Here is a 26852-nt window from a genome sequence, read left to right on the forward strand (position 1 = left end):
CTGCATTTTATTCATATTGTTTCTTGATAAAATACACTTTGCTTTACAAGTGCTGATTACAATTACTATATTACATTCACCTTTATTTTACATAAAATATTTGACATAACACACATTGTGGAAGCCACTCTAATGTTCTGGAATACCAACATCTCCTGCACTAAGAGTTGTATCATTTCAGGGTTCCGCAGACTTTAATTAAAAATCCAAGTGTTTTGTAAAATGTCACAGGCATATAAGGTTGAGGACAGAGATGGTGGCAAGTCATGCATTGCAACTCTATCAAAGGAAATTAAAGCAGTAAATAAACAACGATTTACAGCTCTGACAAATTAAAACATTTCCAAGAACCCAAATATCAGTTTTTAAAATTCAAATCAGTTCTAAGGCCTGATATAAAGTATAACGGAGTTATCACAGTTATATTCTATGAGTCTCTTGTATGTTTAAATGCTGCATATGTATAGTACATGTAAATGAAAGCGATAGTTTACCCACTGACAAATTGAAAGCCTGAAAAACAATCTCACACCCAAAGACATTCAGCACAACCCAACCACCAAGCTATTAAAATGTTATTCATCCAACACAAATACTACAGTATAACCTGATGGATTTTTTTCTTTTCTGTAATAAGCTAGACTTCAATAAAGTGTCACAGATATTATTAGTCAATTAAAAATCCACTGTGAGGGAACATCAATTCATTGCAGGCAAAACTAGCCACACAAGGGATCAGACTATCACAAGGGCCCTGGTACAAAAAAAAAAACGTGTAAAAAGTCTGTACACCTCCTCAGACAAAGGTATACCAAAATGGGACAGCCAATATAAAGATATAGTAAATACCCTGTTTCTTAAATGTTTTGTAAATAGACTTCTTTTTATTAAAATATATTACTTAAAATATATTACTTTGCTTAACTAGACAGACATTAAAAACAAAAACTGATTATCTAGTTACCATAAATTGACTTTGGTATATTACCAAGCAAATCTTATCTAAAATTCTTTTACTTTTCTATTGCCTGGAAGTCAGACGATAAAAAAAAAAAAAAAAAAAAAAAGACTAATTCAAAGATGCAAGACATTTTTTTTTTTAAACATACATAGAATTATTTGTATCAAAATTTATGTTTAGCAGAATTGTTTCAGGACAGAAACTGAGCCACAACATTTAATGTTGCAATATGATCAAAATTATGATTTGTGTCAGACAGTATTTCTCAAACAAAAACCCAATCAGACAATCGGATATGTGTAGGCAAGATTCAAAAATGCTTTGTAGAAAATGTTTGTACATCTCAAAGAAAGTCAGTATTTACAATATAAAACAAAACAAACATCTTCATATAATCTCCCTTCTGAGTGTTTAACTTCATTGCTCGTATAGTTTTCCTGTAAATATCTGCATTAGGTTACTGGGAATATCTACTATTCCAATTAGAGGCAATGTCATTCATGTGACGTAAACAACTCAAATGTTTAGACACAGGTTACTGAAATGATTAAGACCTGTTTTTCTTTTTTTCTCCTGAGAGGGTATAATAGATTATTTGATTAAGAAGTGCTTTAATTCTATTCATTCTTACAAGCCATTTTTGAAGGTATAGCAAAGGTAAAGTCATTTTCTGAACATAAAAAAGTGCAACCCTAATAAATCCTATTTTTTTTTTCTGAAGAAAATTATTTAAAGGGGCTAATGCTCTATTTTATAAATATTGTAAATGTACAAATTATTGCCATTATCAGTATAAACCTGTTCTTGCATTGTGCTCTCAAGTAAAACCCACCGATGCAAGAGAAGTGCTAGCCTGTTAACATAATTGACAAAACTCCCTTCTATCCCATAAATAACTTTTAACAGTACCATATAAACCTAGTAACAAGGCAGGTTAATATATTAGGTTTACATATTCACAGTAATTCTGCAAAGTAATTGGTATTTCAGTTGTGTGGTTGTGAGCCACAAAGGCTAAAACCAACCAACAAATTGTTTTGCAGGATAAACAAAGACTAAATATTGATGTTATATGTTTCTAATCCAGCAAACTAATGTGAATTATATGTAAAAGATCCAAAATCTGAGGGGTGAGAGGATGGGGGGGAATCATGATTTTTAACATCTATAAAAATAGTAGTATATTGATTTCCATTTCTAAAATTGTTACAAAAATATTAAAGAAAAGAAACAAGCCTTAAATATTGCCACTATTAGTCTTGAGTCTAAAAGAAAGGTGCTCAACGAATGAGAGGAAGTATTACTCGGCATTGCACATTTTACATACATCATATTCTACTATGCTAATTGTGCTGTAAAGAAAAGCAATGGGGCAAATTCTGGGGCTTGGACAATAAATCGATGCATTGGAATCGAGAAATTATTCTGGATCGTTTCGGTATTTTTCCGAATGCATCACGATTCTCTCCTGAATCGATTCAGATGGCACTGTGTGCTTTAGAAACAGCCGTACTCTGCTCGCTTCCAATTTCTTACACACACCACTTGAACCTTCTATAAAATAATTATTCATAAAGTTCAAAAAGGTTGAAGCTAATTACAAGGGTATTGCAGTGAGCTGTTTACATTACTCTCGCGTCATAAAAGCATTCTGAGGTGCAAATACATACACAGACTCAGTCGAACGCGTGTGATATTTTTTCCCCCCAAATGGTTCAGTGGAAATCACTGCCCAATTTCATTGGCTGAGGTTACAGTGACGGGTAGGTTTAGGGATCAGGGTTGGGTGTAGGCAATCGTTATTGTGATTGACATGGCCAATGAAATGTTTTAGAATCGGCTCCAAGGCGGGATTTCCACTGAACTTGAAAAATTACGCACCGAACGCACGAGCGCTCTTCTTCATGAGCATTTGAACGAGTTTAAAAACTAGCCTAGAGCACCGACTGCTGTTAAAAACTAAGCTCAGAATTGATTTGAGGGAGAATCGCGATGCATTCAGAAAATCTCAGAAATTAATCCATGAATCGATTTATTGTCCCAGCCCTAGCAAATTCATGCAGCACAAAAACCTGCATCTTTTTCACTAGCAGCCACCCGCAATCCAGTTTAACCAGGCGCTTAAAGCTCTGAAACTGTAAATGATAGACAAAAGCATGATGACCAGGCACATATCCAGACATACAGTGTAGTTAAGTGCATTTTCTGCACTCTAAAGAGCCGATTCAGGTGTCTGGATTGCAGCCATACTGTACAGTTCCAGTAAAGCTTGCCATATCACGGTAGTCTGCTGCTATCCCCACAACTAAGCAATCAGAACTGACTTAAGGGGCTTTCGCACCGAATAGTTCTAGGAACAAGCCACTAGGATAGTTCCCAGAGAACTAATCCTAGATTGTTAAAATAAGGCCCGAAATCTCTTATGACAACTTGTAGTATTACATATCATCTAGGTGGAGAAAAGAATACAGCATTGCAGACAACAGGTAAATGCTGTTTTCCATGTTCCTGAAGTAAATATGTTTACACTGCTTTTTTAAAAAATGCTGGGTGCTGGTGTTTGACATGTCATGACGTCACTGGTAGTTCCTATAATGCTGGTTTAGACCCTACTCTGAAGTAGGAGCTAATATATAGTTCAAAATCTAAAGGTACTTCCGCCACTAGTTCCAGGAACAATGAGGTTCCTCCAGTGCGAAAGCCCCTGTACAAGAACAGAACTTGTAGCTGGCCATGTTTACATCATTACCTGATTTGCATAATTCCTTTCCTGAATCGACCGCTAAAATAAAGCAGAATGTACGTGCAAATAAGCAGCACTATTAGCAGGTGCAATTCATTCTTAGTGAATTCCCCCCAAAGAATAACAGCACAACAGCCTGTCTCAAATGACAATGGATAGATGAATAGGTTACCACAGCAAGAGCATCACTGTTGTAACATTTCTGTTACCCTTACTGCAGTGATTGCTTTTTTTTTAATGAATGAACGAGTCACAGTCATTATCGTACCACCAAACATGAAACGCATAGTTTGGATGGACCAATGCAATCATCGTGACAGAAAGCGCCACATCCCTTGCACATAATCATGGCCTTCAGCCGACAGTAGCACTTTGATTGGACATCCTCCATCCCAGAGGTTTCTATGTAGGCTTGCTCAGGTGAGGTCTCACCCTGACTGCTCTGATCCAGTAGGTGACCTGCAGGTATGGCAGTGACGGTGACGGAAAAAGACATCATCCCTCCACCAGCCGTTTCACCATCACCGCTGCAGGACACAGTGGGAGAAGTTGGAGTGTCAGCCATGCTGTGGTTTAGTGCATGAGGGACAGACATGCTGATAGTGCCACCATACTGAGGTCCATTATGGGCTTTCTGAGACAAAAACGTGCGTTGGTTGCAGTCACTTAACTGATATCGCTCTGTTTTACCCTGTATACTGCTGCACATATCAAGCTGTGAGCTTCTTGAGCAGGTTTCTTTGGTTCTAGTAGAAGTGCTGCTTTCTTGGCTGGATAAACAGCTCAGTGATGGAGATTCAGACTTTATATCAGAACAAGGTTGGGATGCCAAACCATCATCTGGTTTATTGATAAAACATCCCTGCTGTTCCACTTTGACCTTTGGGAAATTCAGGAGTCCTTGAGAGGTGGTATGAGACCCTGCAAGTGATTCTGTCTTCCCTTTCACACTCTCCTCTGTTTCAGTTTTCTCTTTCTTCAGGTTGGCAAGGGCAGAGCTTGTATTAGTAGCTAGGTGCGGCCGTTTGCTGCTCTCGGATACTCTGCCATATGTGGAGACATTGAGGAGGTAGTGTCCTGTCATAGCTGGCTTAGATAACCTCTTCCGTCCAAAGATTCCTAGATGGACACTCTGGTCCAGGCTGCTCTCAAGGTGACCTAACTGACAGGACTGAAATTGAGAGGGTTGACAGTTTGAATTGGTGTGCTTTTGCTCACATTTGTGCCTTGGTGGATGGAGAATCTGGTCCTGAGTGCCAACATTGACCAACTTGTCCATACTTCTGACTTGCATCACAGATGAGCCAAAAGGAATTTGGTTCCCAAATTTGCTAACATCTTCTTGGTTTGTTGGGTTATCTTTTTTCAACCCATCAGTGGTGGTACCTTCATCTTTGGCAGAAATTGCCATAGACTGAACCTCCACTTTGGCTAGTGGCTTTGGGAGGATCTTTTCCAATGGAACCTCTTTACCTTGAAGAAGCTGGGTGACCAGAGGATTGTTTGCTGGGATTGAAGAGCTAGGCTTGGTCACTAACGCTCCTGAAAAAGGTGTCTGCTGTGGTCTCTGGTTTTGTGCAATTGCACTTCCTGCCTGACTGGAAGGTGCTAGCGTCCCTCCAGGACTAAGGAGGTTATGTTGATCATTGCCCGTTGGGTTTAGCGTGCACTGAGTGGTTTGCGACCCCATCAAAGAGCGATTTTCTTTTAAAAAACCCTGGCTTGCACTGAAGTCTAGTACAAAACCCGATTCTGTGTGTCCAGTAAAACCTGAGGAAGGAGAGGTTTGTGAGAGAGTCACTGTGCCTTCAGGGGCCGGAGATCCAGAGCTTAGCTTTATAGGCGACACAGATTGACTTCTGCTGCTTGCTGGTGAAAAATCTTCTGACAGGGACCTAGCTGGAGAGGGTGTTGAGGTACCTTCAACTGAGCCGGTTCCTCTTGAGGAAGATGACCCGGCTGCTGCAGCAGCAGCACGTTGTGCACGCGCTAACTGGGCTTTTGCCTTGATGTCAGCTAGAGTGCGTGCACCGGTGCGACCGGGCCGAATGCTAGGGGGTGTCAAGGGAACAGGAGTCCTGGGAGATACCTGCTCAAAAGAGGCAGGGGCAGAGAGAATTCTTGACACTGGGATCTGCAAAGAGAGAGTTTAAATGTAACTATGAGAGCTAAAATTCCACTAAAGTTTACATGTATTACAAAAACAATGGACAAAGCAGCAAAAAATTGATTTTTACATTTTCTAAAGTTCTATGCATGGTACAACTCCCTACCACAATTAAGCATGATTGCTAGCGATAGCTAGAGAGTTTAGCTTATGATTGCTAGAGTTTTCTTGATAGTTGCCAGTGCACTCTAAGGTGTTTGAAAGAGTGTTCTGGGTGGCTGTATAAAAGTATGATTGCTTAGAAAATCTATAACAAATCTCTCCTCAGCAACTCACACAATAGGTGTCATTCATGTAAATAGCACAAATGATGATTAAAGGGATAGTTCACCCAAAAATTAAAATTATCCCAAAATTTACTCACCCTCAAGCCTAGGTCTATTTGACAATCTTCTTTCAGAAGCACAAAATTAGTGCTATATAAAAAAATATCCTGAATTTTTACAGTTTTATAATGGCAGTGAATGGCTCTCGAGATTTGAAGCCCAAAAAAGTCCATCATAAAAATAATCCATATGACTCCAGGGGGTTGATAAAGGCCTTCTGAAGCAAAGCAAAAAATAACCATATTTAAAATTTTATAAACTAAAATAACTAGCTTCCGGCAGATGACCATACACATACTGCGCAAGTCGACTTGCGCCAAAAGAGTAACCCCTGACGTGATATATGACGTAGGATGTAGGAGTATCATAAGTTTATGTGAGATTATACGCCTCTCACGGTTCAAAAAAATAGGGCTGTGCAACAAACTCAAGCTCCTCTTCTCTAATTTGTGACCAGTGTTTTGGATAATATTCATTTTTGGGTGAACTATCCCTTTAACTTTTACGTATACACCGGTTGTGACCCTTGTCAACTGCTTAAAGCTGTCAAACTCAGTAACACACCACAGTCTAGTACTTAGGGTCGAGTTGTTTTTTTCTTCAAAAGAGATAAACCTAAAACTTACTTTGAGTGGTGGTACTCTCTGTTCTACTTTTTCTTTAGCTGTCACAGTGGATGACATTTCTGATGAAGAGACACGGGGCTTCTTCTCAATTCTGAGCTCTGTATCCAGTTCAGTAGAGATTTTTCTCTTCAGAGGCTCAGATGTGACAGCAGTTATTGGAGATCCAGCCTTATTGCTCTCCGTGATCTGTCCAGCATTACCTACGGGACTTTCCTCTTTAGTGGTCTGTGTCTCCTTTCCTTTCAAACATGTAACTTCCTCTTCCAAAGAAGATGCTGGGGTCTTACATGTGATCTCATTCTCCAGTGTTTTCTCACTGCCAGGTTTGGGATCCTCTGCTTTTTGAACAGAGGACTCTGGAATCAATTCTTCCTGCGTATCCTTCCTCGTGTCTAAGGATAAATGTGATTGCTTTGAAGCAGGAGGTTTGACTGGCTCTTCAGGTGAGGCATGTGTTATAGTTGATTTGACATCTCTGGATCTCAACTCCATGTGGATGACCTCTGTCACTGGGTTTATCTTCTGAGGCTCTTTGACAATCTCTGGCTTTTCTGATTGGACTGAGCTTTTAGCTGGTTCAGGAATGTCCCTGGCTTCTGTCAGCTCTTTGGATTCCTCTATACTCAGTCCAGAGCTGAAAAGCAAGAAAAGACAGAAGATTAAGAAAAAGGATGTCAAAAATCAAACATCACCTATGATAGATTAAACTAGTGGTCCACTAACCAATTTTTCGGCCTCACGTTGATTGGAAACCAAAATAAGGCATAGAACTACGTGACCGGGATCACACTGTAAAAAATGATTGTGATTTTAACTGTAAAAGACTGCAAAAATGCTATGGTAAAAAACTGTTAATTGATTAACACTAAGTTTCCTTTTGATATACGGTGAATAACTGTAATAGTTCTAACCTTACATTTAATGTAATTTTATAGTAAAATACTTTTAAATTTACCATTTTTGGAAGTGAAAAAGAACAAGTCATTGCATAATTTGACATTACCATAAATTGACATTCCCAGAATTCCCTATATGACACTTCACATTTGATGTATTTTTGTTGAAATAACCATCTTCTTACTTTTTTCTAATCAGTTATGTACATTAGGGTTTTATTTTACATCTAATGTTGTTAAATTAATGTTTAGTGCATTGTGTGTTACCATGATGGTGTTTAGTATTTGTGTAAATGACACTGTGCACCTTTTATATTAGTATTTACCTTTTCAGCTTGTGATGAGTTTTGATTCATCATGTGACTTTCTCGTCACCACCTGTTTTTGGTGGTTGTCAGTATATTACAAAGGTACAAAACAGATATTAGTACTTCAATAGGTTGATATATTAACATTTTATCAGTTAATATGTTGTTTTTTTATTGTAAATTTAAGTTAAATCAGTAAAACCTAAAATGTCGCCATCATATTTTTTACAGTAAATTTCTGGCAACCACAGCTGCTGTTTTGTTTGTGTTCTTCTGTAAATTTCACAGATTTTTTTTTTACGGTGCACAATATATGTCAGAGGCACTCGTTTAACTGAGTGAGTGTGACAGACAAATGGTAACAGCTCAATGGCCCAGATATACTTCAAACGAAATCGAAGAATGAACTGTTGTGAAGTCATTTTGAACAAAATCAGGCCAAAACAAAGTTTGTTTGGAGTTTATTTTGGGAGTGCGAAACAGCTTGCCAAAGCGAACTTTCTGGAAAAGTTCACTCCAGCTGGTAAAACCCTTCAAACTACCACTGGTCCGTAGCGATTACTTAACAGGTACCCCTGACCTAAACCAATCTCTGATTTTCTTTTTTCAGTATTTCCATAAGGTGACTTACTGTTCACCATAGTAGCTCTCAAAGAAATGCTCTTTCCAAAGTTCCACCTTCTTTTCCTTCTCAATTTCTTGCCGCATTCTCAGTCTCAACTCTGGGGTAAACTCACCTGAGAACACAGTTATGCATAAGCCACATACAAATATGTAAGTACAGGGTTTCTGCAGGTTTTATGAGTGTAAATGTAAGACGTTTTCAAGACCTTTTTAAGACCAAATGAAGAAAATTTAAGGAATACACTGAAGGGAACACAATACGTCAATATGTTTTCAGAATGTAAATGTCTAGGGAGAAAAGTAAAGCGTTGAAAATGCAACTTCCAACAGATATCCATTACTTAAAAAAGTAGCTTGAATACCTCTGCTCTCAATCACTTAAATATGGATATAACTTTTACTGTATCTCAAGATACTTACAGGGTTTCTACAGGTCTTATAAAGCCTTAATTCACCCTTACCCAAATTAATGCCTTAAAAAGGTCTTAAATCAGAGCGGAAAGACTTAAATTCATAAAATTTTGGCATTAAATGTTGCATACATTGCAAAAAAATGTTTATCTTATGTATTCTTGTCCTGTTTCCCAATACAAATATCGAAACATCTTTGATACATTTACTTGCGATGCAAATGTAAAATGAAGTCTTCAATAACAAAATGAAGCAAGTTAATGCTTAAAACAAGAACAAATGTTTGTCAATGAGTTTCCTTTTGAATTAAGTTGATTTTTCTGAGCCTGTTGGCAGATGTTTGTTCTTGTTTTAAACAAAACTCATATCAGTTTCACAGAAAACAAGACTTCATATTATGAATCTCCAGTAAATGCATCTTGATTTTAAATGAATCTTGACAGTAAATTAATCTTTAGACAGTTACACTAAAAACCAAGACCTAAATACTGAGGAAGAACACCACTTTTTTTGCAGTCTACTTATTTTATCTCGTAAACCCATCAGTTGCTGGACACTTTCGGTTGTGGTGTGGAATAAATTAATTAGCGGTGAAAAGAATACCTCCAAATAGGGCATTTCTATAATTGTGACCAAAAACTTTTGCTTCTGTGTGATGAGAAGTAAAAAACTTCAAGACCAATGATGTATCAGGCAGTAAAATTAACAAAAAAAGACAACAACTGACCCTCTGACAACCTCTCCTTCCAAGACTGTGCTGCTGATGTGAAGAATTCATTGTTCAGGGCAGAGCTGGTCACCTTCAATGCTCCATCCATACTAGCCTGCAACAAAAAGTGACCACACTAAGCACCAAAACTGAATCATCAATAACAATCAGTGATTCACGATCCACAAAATCATATTGTATGTTCAACACAGCAGGGTTCATCTGCATCTCACTACCTGCTGGTCAACCTCTGGCAGCATCTTAAGAAGCTTCTGTTGACACTCTGTAGGCAACACTGAGAATGTGTGCTTGTTGATCAGCGCTCGCAAGTTAGTGTTGACAAGGATGGAATCTGGTGTCTCAACATCTATCTCACACTTGGTACGCCTCAGTTGTCCTGAAAATCCAAAGCGGTGGGATCAGTCACAGCATCTAATGCGCTGACACAAATGACATCAATCTGTGATGATACTCACTGGCACTGAGCCGACTGGAGCGCTGAGACACCTTGCGGGCACCGGTCGCATGGCACACATCTGCTTTGACAGAGGAGGACGAGCTGGAGGTAGAGTTCTGTGGACTGGCAGGGCAGCGCTCTGTCTGTTTCAGCTCCCAGGCTGCAGAAAACAGACATACCATTTTATATTTCTTTTGCATTTACACGAATATGCAGCAATTATTACAGAAGTACTGGGATAAAAGTTTGAATAAAAACACAGATATTGAAAACACTGTTTCATCCAGTAATGAAACAAGTGAAGTCTTTGAGTGAGTCATTAAATCATTCATTCAAAATGATTTTTTATAATAATTAAAAGGCACAATATGTAATTTTTCTCCGCTAGAGGTTGCTTATTCAAAACAAAGGTGTAGCTTGATGACGCCTTGATTTAACGGAATCATGGGAGGTGTTGTCTTCATGTATACAGCCGGTGGAAAATAATCCGATGGGACCCAGGCAGAAATCATATTCATGGATGAGTTAATGTATTATAGATTTATTAACATTACTGTAGTGTGAAGCAGGGTGTGGCAGAAAGTCTTTGGAGCGAAACGCAGCCGCTGGAGTGACTGATAATGAGAGACGAGCGCGACACACGGATCAAGAGCAGCAGAGCTTTTATTATGCCGCAAAAGAGCGCTTCCTGTCATGCGTATGTGGGGTAACACAGCACTGTCTTATCATATTAGATACATTTGTGTGTTGAAAGTTGTTATAATGTTACTCTGTGCATTCGCTCGGTGGCTACTATGAGACTATTGTTTTACACTGCAGTAAACTACACCGATATTAGTCATGTTAAAACATGGTACTCACAGTAAATCAAGAAAACATTAAGACTTTAAAGGGTTGGTTCACCCAAAAATGAAAATTCTGTCATTTATTACTCACCCTCATGCCACACCCGTAAGACCTTCATTAATTCATTATTAATGTGTTATTATTATTTTGTTAGTCATTATTTTGTTTTTTTGGCAGTCCAAAAAAATTCTCGTCGCTTTATAATACTAATATTGAACCACTGTACTCACATGAACTGATTTAAATATGTTTTTAGTACATTAATGGATCTTGAGAGAGGAAATATCATTGCTCCCTAGGGAGGCCTCACGGAGCCATCGGATTTCAACAAAAATATCTTAATTTGTGTTCTGAAGATTAACGAAGGTCTTACGGGTGTGGAATGGCATGAGGGTGAGTAATAATAAATGACATTATTTTCATTTTTGGGTGAACTAACCCTTTAAGACAATAAGACTTGCTGTGTTGAGATATAAAGTAATGATTAGTTTTCTGTCTATGAATGTATCCAAACAGTTGCTCACCTGTCTTATAAAACACATAATATATTAAAGCGTCTTTGGTTTTTCCATGGTTTATACAAAATAAAACCGGAAATTGAGGGTAACGCGGGTATGATGTCATTGATAAGCAACGCACAGTCCTGGTTAAAATTGCTTATTTCTCTGGATTTAAACATTCTTGGAAACATTTGCATCACAGTCAGGAAGGTAAAATTCACAGTGAAAAACATTTTGTATCATTCACGTGTCACGTGATGAAAAGGTGCCTAATGAAACTGTAAAAATACTGTAGTATCAAATACTGTTTACGTACAGGATTTGGAGGAGTCATGAGCCATGTCTTTGACAGTCTTGAGGAGCAGCCGTGGGCTTGAGGCGTTGGGGATTCCACATTGCCGGCGTTGATTCCTCTGCTGCTGCTGTTTCAGTGCCTATAGATGAAGGGCAAAATAAGAGAATGTCCATAAACCCACATGTTAAATAAAGGTTATTTCTGTGTTGCCAAAAACAGCACAGACGGTCTCTCAACAGCTTAAGGTTTAAACTTGTCAACAGTGGTTAATATCATAGGCCCTGTTTACACCTGGTATTAAGATGCGCATCAGCTTTTGTTTCTGCTCTGACAGCCGCAAGACCAGCCGAACGCTGTGAGTGTGTGTTAGCAATCAGGAATGGTGAGAGAACATTGTGTTTGGTACATTTTTTGCCTTCAAACCAAACTTGGGTCTTCAGCAGACAAAGTTTAAATCCCGTCTGGCTAGCCCACTTCCCATAATGTTTATGCATGAGGTCAGTAGGTGGAGAGTAGATGGTCTTTAGCGGCTGTTTGAACACATTCGACCACATGAGCGTTTCCACTTCGAAAGCAATCCGGTCAAATGCGTTTTCAACTACCTCTGTAAGTGGACAAAAGTGGACAAGCTCAAAACATGTAACACCCCGTTTACACCTGTATTTAGTGTCGTTCAGTCTTATCCAATCGACCAAAATGCATCTTAATACCAGGTGTAAAAAGGGCCTGACTTTAACCAGGTGTTAACTTGTAATGAATTATCTTAATTTTTACATAATTTTGTTCTATTTGTAATTACAACTTAAAATTAAGTACCTACAATGTATTTTTAATTCATTGATTATCCAAAGAGGCATTACCACATGGTTGTTTAATAAAGGTTTAATAAAGGATTAATAAAGGGGGGGGGGGGGATTTCAAGCAAAAAATAACAATGTGATTTATTGTTATCGTAATATAAAAAATATCATGAAAATAAGACACCTGTGCTATTTGCAGTAAATGTTTTTACAACTTGAGAAATAAACAGTAGTAAGAGGTGTAAATGGTAAATGGCAGCACCTGTTTGAGGGCCTTCTTGCTGTGTTTCTGTGACGGGGACATGAGTTTGCTGCTGGAGACTGATGGAGATGAACAGCGGGACTGTGGGGAGGACGGCTGAGACTGCAGTTTTGCTGGCACTGAGAATGATTGGAAAGCAATACATTGGGCATATTGACATCTGTACCACAAACACAACTGAACAGGCATATGCACAAACATAATTTCACTCTGTAACATTCTCATTCAAGGTCATTTTTAATTTAAGTTTAATTGTCTGAATTTTTTTAATATATTTTTCATTATAAGTTGAGTTGTTAACTTGCAGTAAACACTTGAAATTACATGCTTTTACACTGTTCAATGACGGCTATGAATTCATAAACTTCTGCTGGAAAACAAATACATACTGTTTGATCATTTGTTAATAAATGCCAACTGCAACTCATTCTTCCCGATTCTTCCAAGACAAGTCATTCTCACAAGTCATCTATCCAGCCAGCTAGATAACTTTACCTTGTGACATATTTAACATCATTCAGTACATCACAAAAAAATAAAATAAAAAATAAATGTATATATTCAGCAAAGTAAGATGTATTGGCAACAAAGCACTGGTCCAGTAGGGGTACAACGGGACTAAAGGCGCACCAGGGTAAAAGGCGCAGTTGATTTTATTTTCCTCTAAACAACTAGACAGCACAAAAAGTTGCTGCAACACTTTCCAAAACATCCGCTTTTCAAGATGCACACGGAAATTTGACTAATCCTTGACATGATCATGGACAGCAGCGCAAAGTCGATTCTGTGCCAATTTCATATAATATTTGATGTTATTTAAAATGCTGTAGATTTAAGTAGCAAATAAGAATTGCTAAAATTATTGAATATACTTTGAGACAAATGTCTTCTTACTGATTTTCAGTTTTGTTCAAGGTAATTAAAGCAACAGTTTTTCATTAATGGAAGAATATGTAAAAGTATGGTATTTGGGTAAACAGCGCCCCTGCTGTTTGGGTAAAAGGCACAATAATTAACATGACAAACAGCTGGCGGACTCTTCCTTAAGCCCAGTTCAGACTGCATGATTTTCAAAGTAGTCGGGTCACTGTTCTTTTCACACTGCATGACTATCTTGGCCAGAATTCAGTCGCTGCTGTGTTCAAACTGCACGATGGATCGGCGACAGAAGGTTTCACACTGCATGACTTTACATTAGGAAGAATCGCCGACAACTCTGTCTGGCACGCAAACTGCGTTTCACAACCAAACACACGCGAGATGTGACAAGGAAACAACGCGATATCATGCATGCAAGACCAGAGTTGTTATTATTATTATTATTATTAAAAAAGCAAGAAGCTTGCAATACGAATTGCCCGTGCGCTAATTTGCAGCGAAAACAAGAAAAAGAAAAGAAGAATATGGAGGAGGAAATGGTTGGGGAGACTGTGGATTGTGTGTTCTGCAATGTGCTTTGTTTCTTTTTGATATAATTGTAATGTTTATCTGAAACGAAGCCATGCTTGCTGATATTGTGGTCTATAACTCCTCCCCGCTGCTCTGTATCTTGCTCTCTCATTGGCTGTCAGTCATCGCCGATGTAGTTTTCAGTCAGAACACTTTTCACACAGCAGGATTTTGAATCGCCAGATATTTAGCATGCCAAATATCTCACGGGTGTCGGCGACTCGTCGGCGATTCTCTCAGATCGCGTCTTTGCTCATTCACACTGTGTGATTGTCACTCGCGTGAACGAGCACCGATTTACCTGTGATTTTTGGGCATTTGTCGGCGATTTCGCAAAACCTGTCGGCGAGCCAAAATCGGGGCTAAAATCGTGCAGTCTGAACCCGGCTTTAGAGAAAATCACCATATTTATAATGAAACCATCATATTTAAAAATATGATATTAATCATATAACATATAATAAATAGGGCTGGTACAATACATCGATGCATCGCGAATCTTATCGATTCTGATATGTTTCGTATGTATCATGATTCTCTCTTTAATCGATTCGGAGCTTTGTTTTTAACAGCAGATGGCACTGCGTGCATTAGAAACAGCCGTCCTCTACTTCCTTCCAATTCCTTACACACCACTTAAACCTTCTATAAAATAATCATTCATAAAGTTTTGATGAAAAGGTTGAAGCGAATTACAAGGGTGTTTGTAGTGGGCTGTTTACATTAATCTCATGTCATAAAAGCATTCTGAAGTGCAAATACATTCTCAGACTCAGTCGAACGCACGAGTGCTCTTCTTCATGAGCATTTGAGCATGCGGCCAAAAAATAGCCTAGAGCATCGATTTGCGATGCATTCGGAAAATATCAGAAATGATCCACGAATCGCAATGCATCGATAGTATTGTCCCAGCCCTAATAATAAAATATAATTTATTGATACTACTGAAAATCTATATTAAATTATTATGGCATCTCCTTCAATGCTTTCAAAATCTTTACTTTTGAAAAATAATTTGTTTCTGTATTTTTAAAATATATTTTTATATTAATGACAGAATATTTACTGAACAAAATTAATTATTTTATTTATCAAAATAAACAGAAAATAGTACAAACTTTCCTGAAGTGATTTTTTTAACAAGTATTAAGTTGCACATTATTAAAAACATTTCACCACCTCATGCATTTATATGATTTTTAAACAAAATAAACCACTTTCATGATTTATTTTCACACAAAATCTGTTGCTCCATATATGTTCAATACAAACATACATATTTCTGCACTCACACACTATGGGAGTAGTGAAAAACACATTTTGTCTTAAGGAGCTTTTAGCCCTGTTGTACCCTATACTAACAACAACCAGAGTCAGAACTTAACCCCAAAAAATAAAAACATTATCTTTCACTGTAATAGATCATCCAAGCACATTTATAAAAGGAGTGTTTTCAAAAAATACTTGATCAAACTAACTCTCATGAATAATATGCTGCTGCTGCGGTAATTATTTCCTGGTTTTTGCTGAGTTAGTTTCTCTCTCTGGCACAACAATCCCCATTTTCTCAATTCACAGCATATTAAGATGAAAGTGTTACTTACAGCACTTGGTTCTGCATGAATTCACTCTGTTATAGTGCATTATTCTCAAATACTTAGTTAAAAAGTTTCTACAAGATGGCCTGAGTTAAAGCCTGTGTTTGTCTACATAACTTCACACTGCACTCAAATAAATGAGGAAGTGGCATCAATCTTGCAAAGGAAAAAAAGAGTGAAAAAAAGTAGAATTTCCTGTTTAAAAGGGTGTTCTGCATTCAAATAATATTTTGGCTTCAAAGAAGCAAATCTACAATGTGAGGTCATTTATACATATACCAGAGCCAGCGTATGAGCCATCTAACAGTGATCATAAGACCATAGGTTACTGATAAATTTACATAAAGTAAACCATTTTATATACACAAATTTACTGCACAAATTTAACTACATTTCTTCAAATCTTTAAATATTAGTGACAGATTGATATATTTTAGCCACCTGCTATCAGTTTCAAAATCTACTGAGTTTTTCCTGTTTAGTGTAAATATTGTGTAAAATAATATGTGTAATTGTGTCATTTTGAAAAGACATTGTGAAACATACTGTAATGCACTTTAACGAGAAAATAAATTCATCACACAATCATACTCTGTTATATAGGAAGGCGCTGCAAAGATTGTGTTTTTCCACAACTTGGCACTTAAAACGTTTTGTAATCCTCAGAGGCGTCTCTCGTAATCTGTGTTTGCGTCTGTCTCATATTTACTTCTGAATTGGTGGGTGGGGCTAAAGAGGCAATGATGTAGAAGTAGGCGTTGATCTTCTGCAGAGGCAGTTTTAACATGTTGCTAACATAAGTTAATAGTTTGTTAACATAATTAGCATGTTAACATGTTTTAACATGTTCCTAACTTGAATTAACATGTTGCTAGCATGATTTAACAGGTTGTTAGCATGATTTAACATATTGGTAGCATGTTTCAACACATTGCTAGCATGTTTTAACACATTGCTAGCATGTTTTAACACATTGCTAAGATGAATTAGCATGTTTTAAACACTTTGCTAGCATTAATTAACATGTTGCTAACATATTTTACACTTTGTTGACATGAATTAACATGTTTTAACATGTTGCTAACATGAATTAACATTGTTAGCATTATTTAACAGGTTGTTAACATGATTTAACATATTGCTAAGATGAATTAGCATTTTGCTAACATGAATTAACACATTGTTAGATGTTTTAACACATTGCTAACATGAATTAATGTTTTAACACTTTGCTAGCATTAATTAACATTTTGCCAAAATGTTTTACACGTTGTTGACATGAATTAACATGTTAGCATGTTTTAACACTTTGTTAGCATGAATTAGCATGCTGTTAACATGTTTTAACATGTTGTCCTAGGATAGTCATTAAACTTTGCCAGTGATAGCTAAAATACTTGATAAGTATTATAGTGCAAATGTCTTGACCCCCTCAATGAAAGTCTATGGAACTTTTCGTAGTTTTGATCGTCTGTTTAATGAAAAAGCCACAAGGTAGGCAATGCAAAGATTGTGTTTTTCCACAACTTAACACTTCAAAACATCTTGTAATCCTCAGAGGTGTCTCTCGTAATCCAGTGTTTGGCTCTGTCTCATATTTACTACTGCATGAACATCTAACAATGCTAGGAGCGTGTTAAGTCATACTAGCAACATGCTAATTTATGTAAGCAACATGTTAAAATACATTACCAATGTGTTAAATCATGCTTGCAACATGCTAAAATATTTTTTTTACTTTCTCTGAATAAAACCTTCAAACTTATTCAAAGTTCAAAGTTATTTTAAACTTCCAGACCTGGCTTTGCCAAGCCAACATCAAGGTTTGTCATCAAACTTTACTCTAGTTCTCTTTAAATCTACTCTTTAATCTAGTTTTATTTAAAAAAACAACACTGCAAATGACAATGTATACGTTTTGCATTTTATCGAAAAGGACAAACAATGAATAGCCTATAAGTGCGACAAACAATGGCACACTCAAATCACAATTCCAAAAACACCGTAAGTCATCCTTTGTCAACTGTAACTATAGTAACTCCAAGTAAGTATTTTATGCAACACTGTTACACAATCATAGCAGTGGGCGTTTACTTCCAAGTCTTGAATGTTCGAAAGGTGAAAAAACAGGATAGAAAATAGCTTATTACTTCTAATTAGGATGTTTTTTAATGTAAAAATCTTGATAACATTATAAGAGAATATTATAAAATTTAAAAAATGCAGTTTATGACGCCTTTAAAATACGTTTTCCAATTTTTTTTCCAGAATCCATTTCAGCGATCCAAGACACTGGCCTGTCCAGTAACATGAGTTTGAAGTGAAACTATCTGACCGACGACAGATGGGGAACGCTCGGGTGCAGAAATTACACACTTCAGCTCTAAGTTTGGCTATTCAGAGTTCATAAAAATGTGGTACCTCTCCTCTTCCACCTTCCTCTGCGTCCATCTTTGCTGTAGGTAGTGGTGCTGGTATTTTCTGAGCATCGGGTATCAGACATGTTATCACTGCTGTCCTCTGAATCCTCTTCTGACAGTTCCTTCGCCACATCTCCAATGTCCTTCTGCTCACATACAAACACAAACCATACATATCAGATGCCTAATACTAATTTTCATAAAACAGCTCATTTGAATCTGATCAAACAATTAATGCTAATTTACACATTTAATAAATCATTAGGAATGTGTAGAGCATAAATATGTAGAAATCTGCTTTTTTTTTTACATTTTCAATTTAAAAAAGCTTAATAATGACAAGTATGGATTGTTATGCTAACGTGAACTGAGTGTTAATTAATTATAACAGCAGACGGTACAACAACATTTATTTATAGAGCACATTTAAACAATATATATCGATACAAAGTGCTATACAGTGTAGAAAGTAGGTCTAAAACAATAAAAACAACAATTACAGGTTTCCAAAAGCTAAAATGAGATAAAATTTCCAAATTTAAAATGTCCAATGAAGGAGCAGACCTCACGTGATACGGGAGACCATTCCAAAGCTTGGGGCCAGCCACAGAAAAGGCCCAATCACCCTTTGATTTGTAGCGACACCATGGCACAGTTAAGATCAAGTGATTAGAAGATCTAAGTGCCCAAGCAGGACAGTATGACACAAGAAGATCACCAATATTGAGAAACAGTGAAAAATGTGGGCCAAGGGAAGCATATAATGGGAAAACAATAAAGGTCCCAAAATGGATCCCTGGGGCACACCACACAAGACAGGCGCAGATGATGAGGAAAAATTTCCTATATTTACAGAAAACGTCCTATTCTTGAGGTAAGAAGCCAACCAGTAAATATTTATGCCAGTCAACAGAGCCGTAGGAACTCAGATAAACAAATGTAACCGGCATTTATATTTACTTTTATTTCATTATTTGGCAGGCACTTTTATCCAATGCAACTTACGGTGCATTCAAGGTATACATGTTATACTATCTGAAAATCTAAACTATGATCGTAGTGACATGCTGAGCGACAGGACCTGTTCTCAGATAAGAAACATTTATTCTGTGAGAGTTGCGGTGTGACTAGCCTTGTTTACCTTCAGTGTATAGACTCCCATTCGACCGGGGACCTTGTAGAAGATCCCTTCCTCTCCACGTGAGTTTGTGTGGAGCATGGCATTGAGACAGGCAAGAGGGGAAGTCCCACTGAAACATGAAAAAATCATCTAATTAAATCAGTCACCATCTTTACACAACTGAAAAGCTGCAACAAAGATCACAGTTCACTGGTTGGTTTCCAGATATTTGTGCATGAATGTGAATATAAATTTGAATTAAAGAGGCCATATATATAACAAATATAAATAGCCTCTAACAACTATTTGCACTTATTGCAAAGAACTGCTGTTTTTATAGTGCAAGTAGAATATATCGCTATTTTCACTTTGTGCAAATAGCTGCTTTTTTAAATGAGGAATAATGTGACGTGTTCATTCCCACCTCAAAACTAGAGAACAACTCCCTTCGGAGTGATATTGTGTTTTGCAACTTTGCAGGCCTTTTTCATGATCAAACAGCAACATTACACACTAAAGACTGATGCCTGGCTTTTGATCTGGCAAGATTAATATAATAACATAGTATATATTACTGTATAATTGTGTTGCAAAATGCACAAATTTCAGTACAATATAGTACAAACAAACTGCTACAAACATTTTTGTTTAACATTTTGATATTCATCCTACAGAGGAATAATTTCATGCACAATCTACCAAAACATTAAAATTAAGTACTTACAATATTTTATTATTCAATTGTACTGTATGCAAAGAAAATATAAATGTAAATGTAAGGAAAAACTAAAGTGGAAGTATGTGAAAGGGGGTGATTTTTGTATCATTTATATACTATTACAGTTTTTATTAATATTTTAAATGAGCTTTTTTATATTGTAAGTTTTCATTTTAATATTAGTTTAATTTTTAGTCATTTTGTTATGTGCTTTTGTCACTTTTATTATATTACTTTTTAGGTATATTTATTTTTATTTCAGTTTTGGTGTTAGTTGAGTTTTTGTTTATTTCCAGTTAGTAATTTTAGTGCTTTATTAACTTATTTCAGTTAGTTGCTTAGGAAACATTCCTAATTTTCATTGAGTATTATTTTATTTCAGCTTTCTTCCAATTAAAAAAAAAATGTTTTTTATGGTTTTATTTAAGGATAATATCCCTGAGGGAGTTCCATCTGTATTATTTTTGTTTTCTATAACTTTTTTGTATTGTAGCAATTTTCATAGTTTTAGGGCCAGATTTACTAACAGCTTGCACCAACGCAAACCCTCTTTCATTATAACATTAAAAAACTACTGTCAGGATTTACTAAAAAGACACGGCAAAATTAGCATTGAAAGGCGTGGGTGGTTATTTTTGCGGCCGACCTTACTGCATATGCATTTGTAGGAGTTTCCTTTCCAGACGCAAAATTTATGGGAGGAGAATATACAAATGAATCATGCAAGGTGATTTACTAAGGTTTGCGCTAGTCAATTTACTGGTATTTGAGCCATTATTTACCACCCAGAAACCAGACGCTAATTTGCGCAGCTCTTTGTAGATTGTGTTGGTCATTATGGAAATGATCCGGCTGAGTCTCTGTTCTTTAATTTGCGTGTCATCAGTAGATCACGCACAGAACTTTCCACTCCCATCTGCGTTTTTTTGGGAATTACGCTCTCATGCTAATTTGCCCTGTTTAGTAAATCTGGCCTTTAGTCTTGAATAAATAATAGTAAAAATTAGCTTGAGGCTAAACACGCATTCAGTACATACAATCTATAAAGTAATTCAAGGGACCTGTTACCACAACTTAAATGCATCGAATTTATTGTTTTAACTAAACCTTTTAAGTTGCAAACATAATTTTGTTGACATAATAATGTTGATCATTACAGCAACTTAATATCATTTGTAATTTAAACTCAAATTTCTGCGTTAATTGGCTTTTCTAAAAAATTATGTTGTAGTAACTTAATGAAACTGTCTTGATAACTTCGGAAATTAGGCAGTGGATTTCTAGTTCCAGCATGCTTTGCATAGGACTGGATAAGGAGAATAAATGTTGAAATTAAGTGTTATTTTATGAGGGTTTTTTTGGTTAAGTAAAAGACCTATTAGTGTTTAATGCTGTTATGTTTGACATTTAAAAGAGTTTCTGTAATGCTGAAGTTTTTGTGGTTATCATTGTGCTGAAGAGTAGATACATGAAGGTAAACACTAAATTGACTCTATAAGCAATGACTGCGCTAATGCCAGTGATGAGTAATATCTTACCTGTTCATTAAATATACATGTTAAATAAGTTATGTTAGCATGTGCTATGATGATAGCTTTTGATCTGAACTGAAATAGATCAGATTAATTGGTTCAAAGGCTACAACTCTGGTAATTGGAGTGACTTAATTTGTAGCATAAACACAAATTTTGAATTTTGAATTAAGTTTCTCTAACTCAATGTAGCTTGAACGCAAATACACTCAAAGTTGTCATAACTCAAAACAATTGATGCAAAATGTTGCTTTTTTTGTGATTGTAGATATTATAAAGTATCTTCAAACAAAGCAAAACTGCCAGAAGCACAACAAGCCACTAGCCATTTCTGAGGACAAGCACAATGGTCAAAGCCATGGCTATTAGGTCCTCGCTCTTGGAGTTTACGGAGTCCCTTTGCATGCTGTGTCAACTGGGGACATGTTAATAACATGCATAGAGATTGGCTAATGAATTTAAGTTAGTTGGAGGGGAGGGTGTACTACTGTATAATCTTACCTTCTGGAAGACAACAGAGAAATGAAACAAAAAAAAAAAGAGATGTGATAATTAGATACGTTGCCACATTAAATTTTGCTTTGGAAAAATAAAACAAAAGACAGTAAATAAAACATAAATGTTCAGGGCAAGTGTTTGATAAAGAAATGGCTATTTTCTTATAAACATCTGGAGAATGACCTCACCTTATCTCCTTAAGCCTTTCTCTCTGAATTACTTGCAGGATCTCTTTATGACTCATCGGTGTGTTGGGGTACTTCTCAAGCACCTGCGAACAGTATTACGGGAACAAGTGAACAATTCAGCAATGACTCACTATGGCAGCAACCGCAGAGAAAGGATGAAGCAGAACTGATGGTCAGTCCAAAAAGAGGTTTGTTAGACAATAATGCCTTTGAATTATCATTACTTGACCACAGTGAAACAGACAATCCCATTCTTTGAAACTAACCCAGAGAAACGTGTTAGTTTGATACTTTGAACTATGTTCAAAAGTGGTTGTATTTTGAGAGTTTGGGAAATGCAAACAGACTCCAGACATTCCAAGTGATCTGTGGCTTTTAGCCACACATGAAGTCAGCTGCTGGACGGAGGCCCAAGAGCTGCTTCACCCCTGCTGTGTCATAGTGATGACATGATCTCACATCCTGCGTTCATTTCAGTCATTCTTTACTTTGGTCAATAAAGTACATTTATTCATGATGCATCTTTTGCCTACATGAAACCAGGTTTCTTCTCTTAGACACAAGGCACAAACAGTGTCCCCAAACTGTATCCAAACACCAGTGTCATTTTAGTATCACTGATATACTACTATAGTTATGATATACTACTAAATCATATATTTGCATTGATCTTTTGACATACAGTCAAACCAAAATGTATTTAGACATCTTGAACATTTCATTCATTATTACAGTTTATTCACTATAGTTTAAAAAAATGGTACTAACAAGATCTCAGAACAAAAATTAATCTTAATTATGTCAGATAACACTTAAGCAAAACATGGTCAGGTCAAAGTGTCTGAATAATTTTTGGTTCTAAATTTTTATGTTTTACTGGTAGTCCACTGTATGAAGAATTTTTGGGTATAATATGTCACAGTTTACTTTATTTTGCTATCCTCACTTACATAAATTAACTATAGTGTCATGCACCCACTAAGAAATTTCACTGGAAAATGTAATCTGAACAAGTTAGTAACATGTCTGCCACTTTTGTTCTGACCAACTGAGAAAAAAAAAAAAGCATTTACAATAAATCGCGCTACCAATGGTGATTAAATCTAACGATCGCTTAGCTCAGATCATGTCAAGACGTGCAAATTATTATTATTGTTATACTTTGTTTTCAAATTGTTAATGTTAACATCAGCATTGCGTGACTGTGTATTTAGTATGTATTATCGTTACCTGTAGATTTCAATTTCTGTACATTTTAATCTGCAAGGTTGTCATATCATAAAATCCGCCATCAAAATAATGTTTAATTATCGCAGCTGCTGTGAGAAAAGGCTATAAATGATTCGCTACCAGAAGCATCCTCACGTGATATAGCCTACTAGCTGGGACTCTTTCTTTATGTAAACAGACATTTACATAAAGTTAAAATAATTGTTTTTCTGCATATATATTGTGCAAAAAACTGTATTAACAAAGTCAAGAAGCTGTTTCAATTGGGATATGTGTCACAATAGGGAAGAACAGACTATGACGACTTCCGATTCATGCCGATGAGGTCAATTTTTTTTCTAAAAAATTAAAACATATGCATGTATGAATTGCTGACAATAAGATTTAAAACATGCACGTAGATAATAGAAAGGTTGCGTTTTCATTTAAAGGTGCAATATGTAATATTTTCTGTCCGCTAGAGGTCGCTAGAGGACTGTTCAAAACAAAGGCGTAGCCTGATGACGCCAAGTTTGAGCGCGGAATCTTGGGACATGTGGTCTTCATCTCAACGGCTGGTGGAAAAGAATTGGGATATTTATGCGATTATTAATGGTACTGTAGTATGAAGCAGAGCAGGACCGAGTGTTGTGGGAGCCGAACGAGGCCGCTGGAGCGATTGCACAAGACACACCTCACGAGCAGCAGAACTTTTATTATGACACAGTCGCCGGCGCCGCTTCCGCTTTTCCGGTCATGAGTATGAGGTAATGCAGCTCTGTTTATCATATTAGATACATTTGAGTGTGTTGAAAATGATGTTATAACTCGATTTTAGAATATCATATTAAATGCTGGATGGCTTGTGTTGATAAATGGCATGCAATTAATTTTAACGTATTGTATGATGGAGAAAATTCTGTATTACTGTTACTAAAAATAAAGCTGCATCTGATTATGCTATGTTAGCTACTTGACAGAATAGTGTTTTTCTCTGAGGCATGGTAAAGCATGATACTCGTTAAAAAAAAAAAAATTCAACATTTTATTTAAACAATAAGACTAAATGTGTTGAGCTATATAACAATAATTAGTTTTCTGTCTATAAATATATCTAAACAGTTGTTCCCTTGTCTATTAAAACATGTAATATATTAAAGCGTTTTTGGTGTTTCCATGGTTTCTACAAAATAAACCCGGAAACTGAGGGAAACGCGGGTATGACGCAATTGACAGGCGACTCCTCACACGTCCAGGAGCCTTGATTAAAATTGCAATTTTCTCACGATTTACAAACAGTTGGAAACATTTGGGATATTGTAAGTACTCAAGTGAACAAAATATACACTGGCCTAGTGATTTTTGGATATTTTACTGCAAAAATCTTACATATTGCACCTTTAATGCCTTTATGTTTTATAAATGGGTTTTTATTGTAATTGCTTGTGTCCCCATTCATTGTACTTTTAAACCAGTTATATGCAGTCAGGGCATACGAGTTTTCAGAAGGTGTTTCATTATTTATTTTGCATTTCTGCTGTAGCTTTACAAAGGGCTTTATTGAATTTGCATGTGTCCAAGCTCATTCTACTGTAAACATGTTATGCAGTCATGTCATAAGTATTTCCAGTACTTTTTATTTGCAGTTTATGGTCAAATGTGTGGTTGAGCTGTTGACCCGGATCACTGCGAGTTGGAGATGCCCAAAATAACCCAAATTAAGTTCAGGAACCGCTCTCAATAAACAAATGGTTCTGTGAGATTCGTTATCCGAGTCATCAAAACCATCCGACTGAAGACTGGTTCACAAGTCGAACATCGCAAACAGGTGCATTATTAAAAGCTGTGAATATATGTGAAGTTTGAAGTCCTGAAGGGACACCTGTATCATTCACTGTTCAGATAGTGTGTCGAATATTACAAACAGGGTTATATGCAACAGCAATGCGTTAAGTTCGTCTGAATTCAAAATACCATAGCAAAACATCCATTTTAACGGCGTCAAAAAGTAAACAAGCTACAAACTCGCGGTCAACATGCTAAAGCAAGCGGTAATTCTGACATTTTACAGCAGAAAACACTGACGAATTCTGAAGCAGAGTGATATAAAAGTATATTTAATATGTTAATGAGAATACAGGGTTGTTTTTGTAGGTTTAGGTGAGCTAAGCTAACTGGCTAAGTGTCACTAGTCTACATAAGCGCGCTAAGCTGCCTCGCGCGAGCTAGCAACTGACACGAACGTCACGCTACAGACGTTTCATCAAATCACTTCCCGGATCAAAAAAGTTCCTAAATGTTACGTAATTATGGAGAAAAGCGTTTCATGCACGCGTTATGCCATGCTTTATAGTGTATGGATCTTAATGCACTTTGGCAACACCAACAGAAAACAGGCCCCGAAATGCATACGCAATACTTCGCCTACACCAGCGGGTCATGAACTCATAAACACAGTTGTACAAGTGGGAGCACAAGGCGAAAACAAGCTAAACAAGCTCTCAAGAATCTCTTGTTTTACCGTTTTGGCTGCCTCTGCCCACGTCCTCCCCTTTTTCTTCTTCTGTCGTTCCCTCATGTCGGCGGTCGGTCGCGAAAAATCGACCAGGGTGCTTTAGAAAGTGTTGATGTTGCTTTAGTTACCGTGCAAGACCTGCCATCTCTGCCATATTGGGTTTTTACTGTAAGAGACAAATCATGTGACCCTCTGGGAAACGTCATCTTACTGTACGATGACAGTTCGGGGGAAACCACCTACCCAAAGCTAACCTCTCTCTTTGTTTTCGTTTGTATAAACGTTTCAAGCTCCAGACACACACGCTTACATGTAGTATCAATTTTAAGCGTTTATACCGATCAAATTACATTTAGAAGAGGCTATTTATTATCGTGAATTTAAAACAAGAGCTTTATTTTCAGGCTAGGCTACGCTGACAACATATGGAAGATATATATTCAAAAGATAGCCTATATATTTATAAAAAATAAACAGATATTTATTTATTTTAAAAAACTGTACACTGTTTAATAGATATAGATGAGGAAAAAACTTTCGACGGAATGAGAATATTGATGAGGAAAAACTTTTTGGACACTTTCGACGCATGTTGGTGCGAGCTAAACGGTTTTACACATGAAATTGCATTTTTGAAGAAGTAAAATGATGTTTGCAAACATATTGAGAGATAT

General features: G+C 36.6%; 1 protein-coding gene across 2 annotated transcripts; it reads right to left on the reverse strand.

Annotated features, from left to right (window-relative positions):
• On the reverse strand, positions 1 to 26330 carry asxl2 (ASXL transcriptional regulator 2). 2 transcript variants are annotated; one of them, XM_067366866.1, is made up of 12 exons: positions 26185 to 26330; positions 22455 to 22537; positions 19540 to 19648; positions 18400 to 18544; positions 12932 to 13050; positions 11891 to 12008; positions 10248 to 10388; positions 10008 to 10168; positions 9790 to 9886; positions 8659 to 8764; positions 6824 to 7457; positions 1 to 5838 (listed from the first exon to the last, which is right to left on the reverse strand). In XM_067366866.1, the coding sequence occupies exons 1-12, from the start codon at positions 26239 to 26241 to the stop codon at positions 3964 to 3966; spliced, it is 3645 nt and encodes a 1214-aa protein (XP_067222967.1). In that variant the 5' UTR covers positions 26242 to 26330; the 3' UTR covers positions 1 to 3963. The 2 variants fall into 2 exon arrangements, with proteins under 2 accessions (XP_067222967.1, XP_067222969.1); XM_067366868.1 differs by lacking the exons at positions 18400 to 18544; positions 19540 to 19648; positions 22455 to 22537; positions 26185 to 26330 and adding an exon at positions 15985 to 16613.
• Between the last annotated feature and the right edge of the window lie 522 nt (positions 26331 to 26852).

Source organism: Chanodichthys erythropterus, chromosome 18 (assembly GCF_024489055.1).
Source record: "Chanodichthys erythropterus isolate Z2021 chromosome 18, ASM2448905v1, whole genome shotgun sequence".
Lineage (NCBI taxonomy): Eukaryota > Metazoa > Chordata > Actinopteri > Cypriniformes > Xenocyprididae > Chanodichthys > Chanodichthys erythropterus.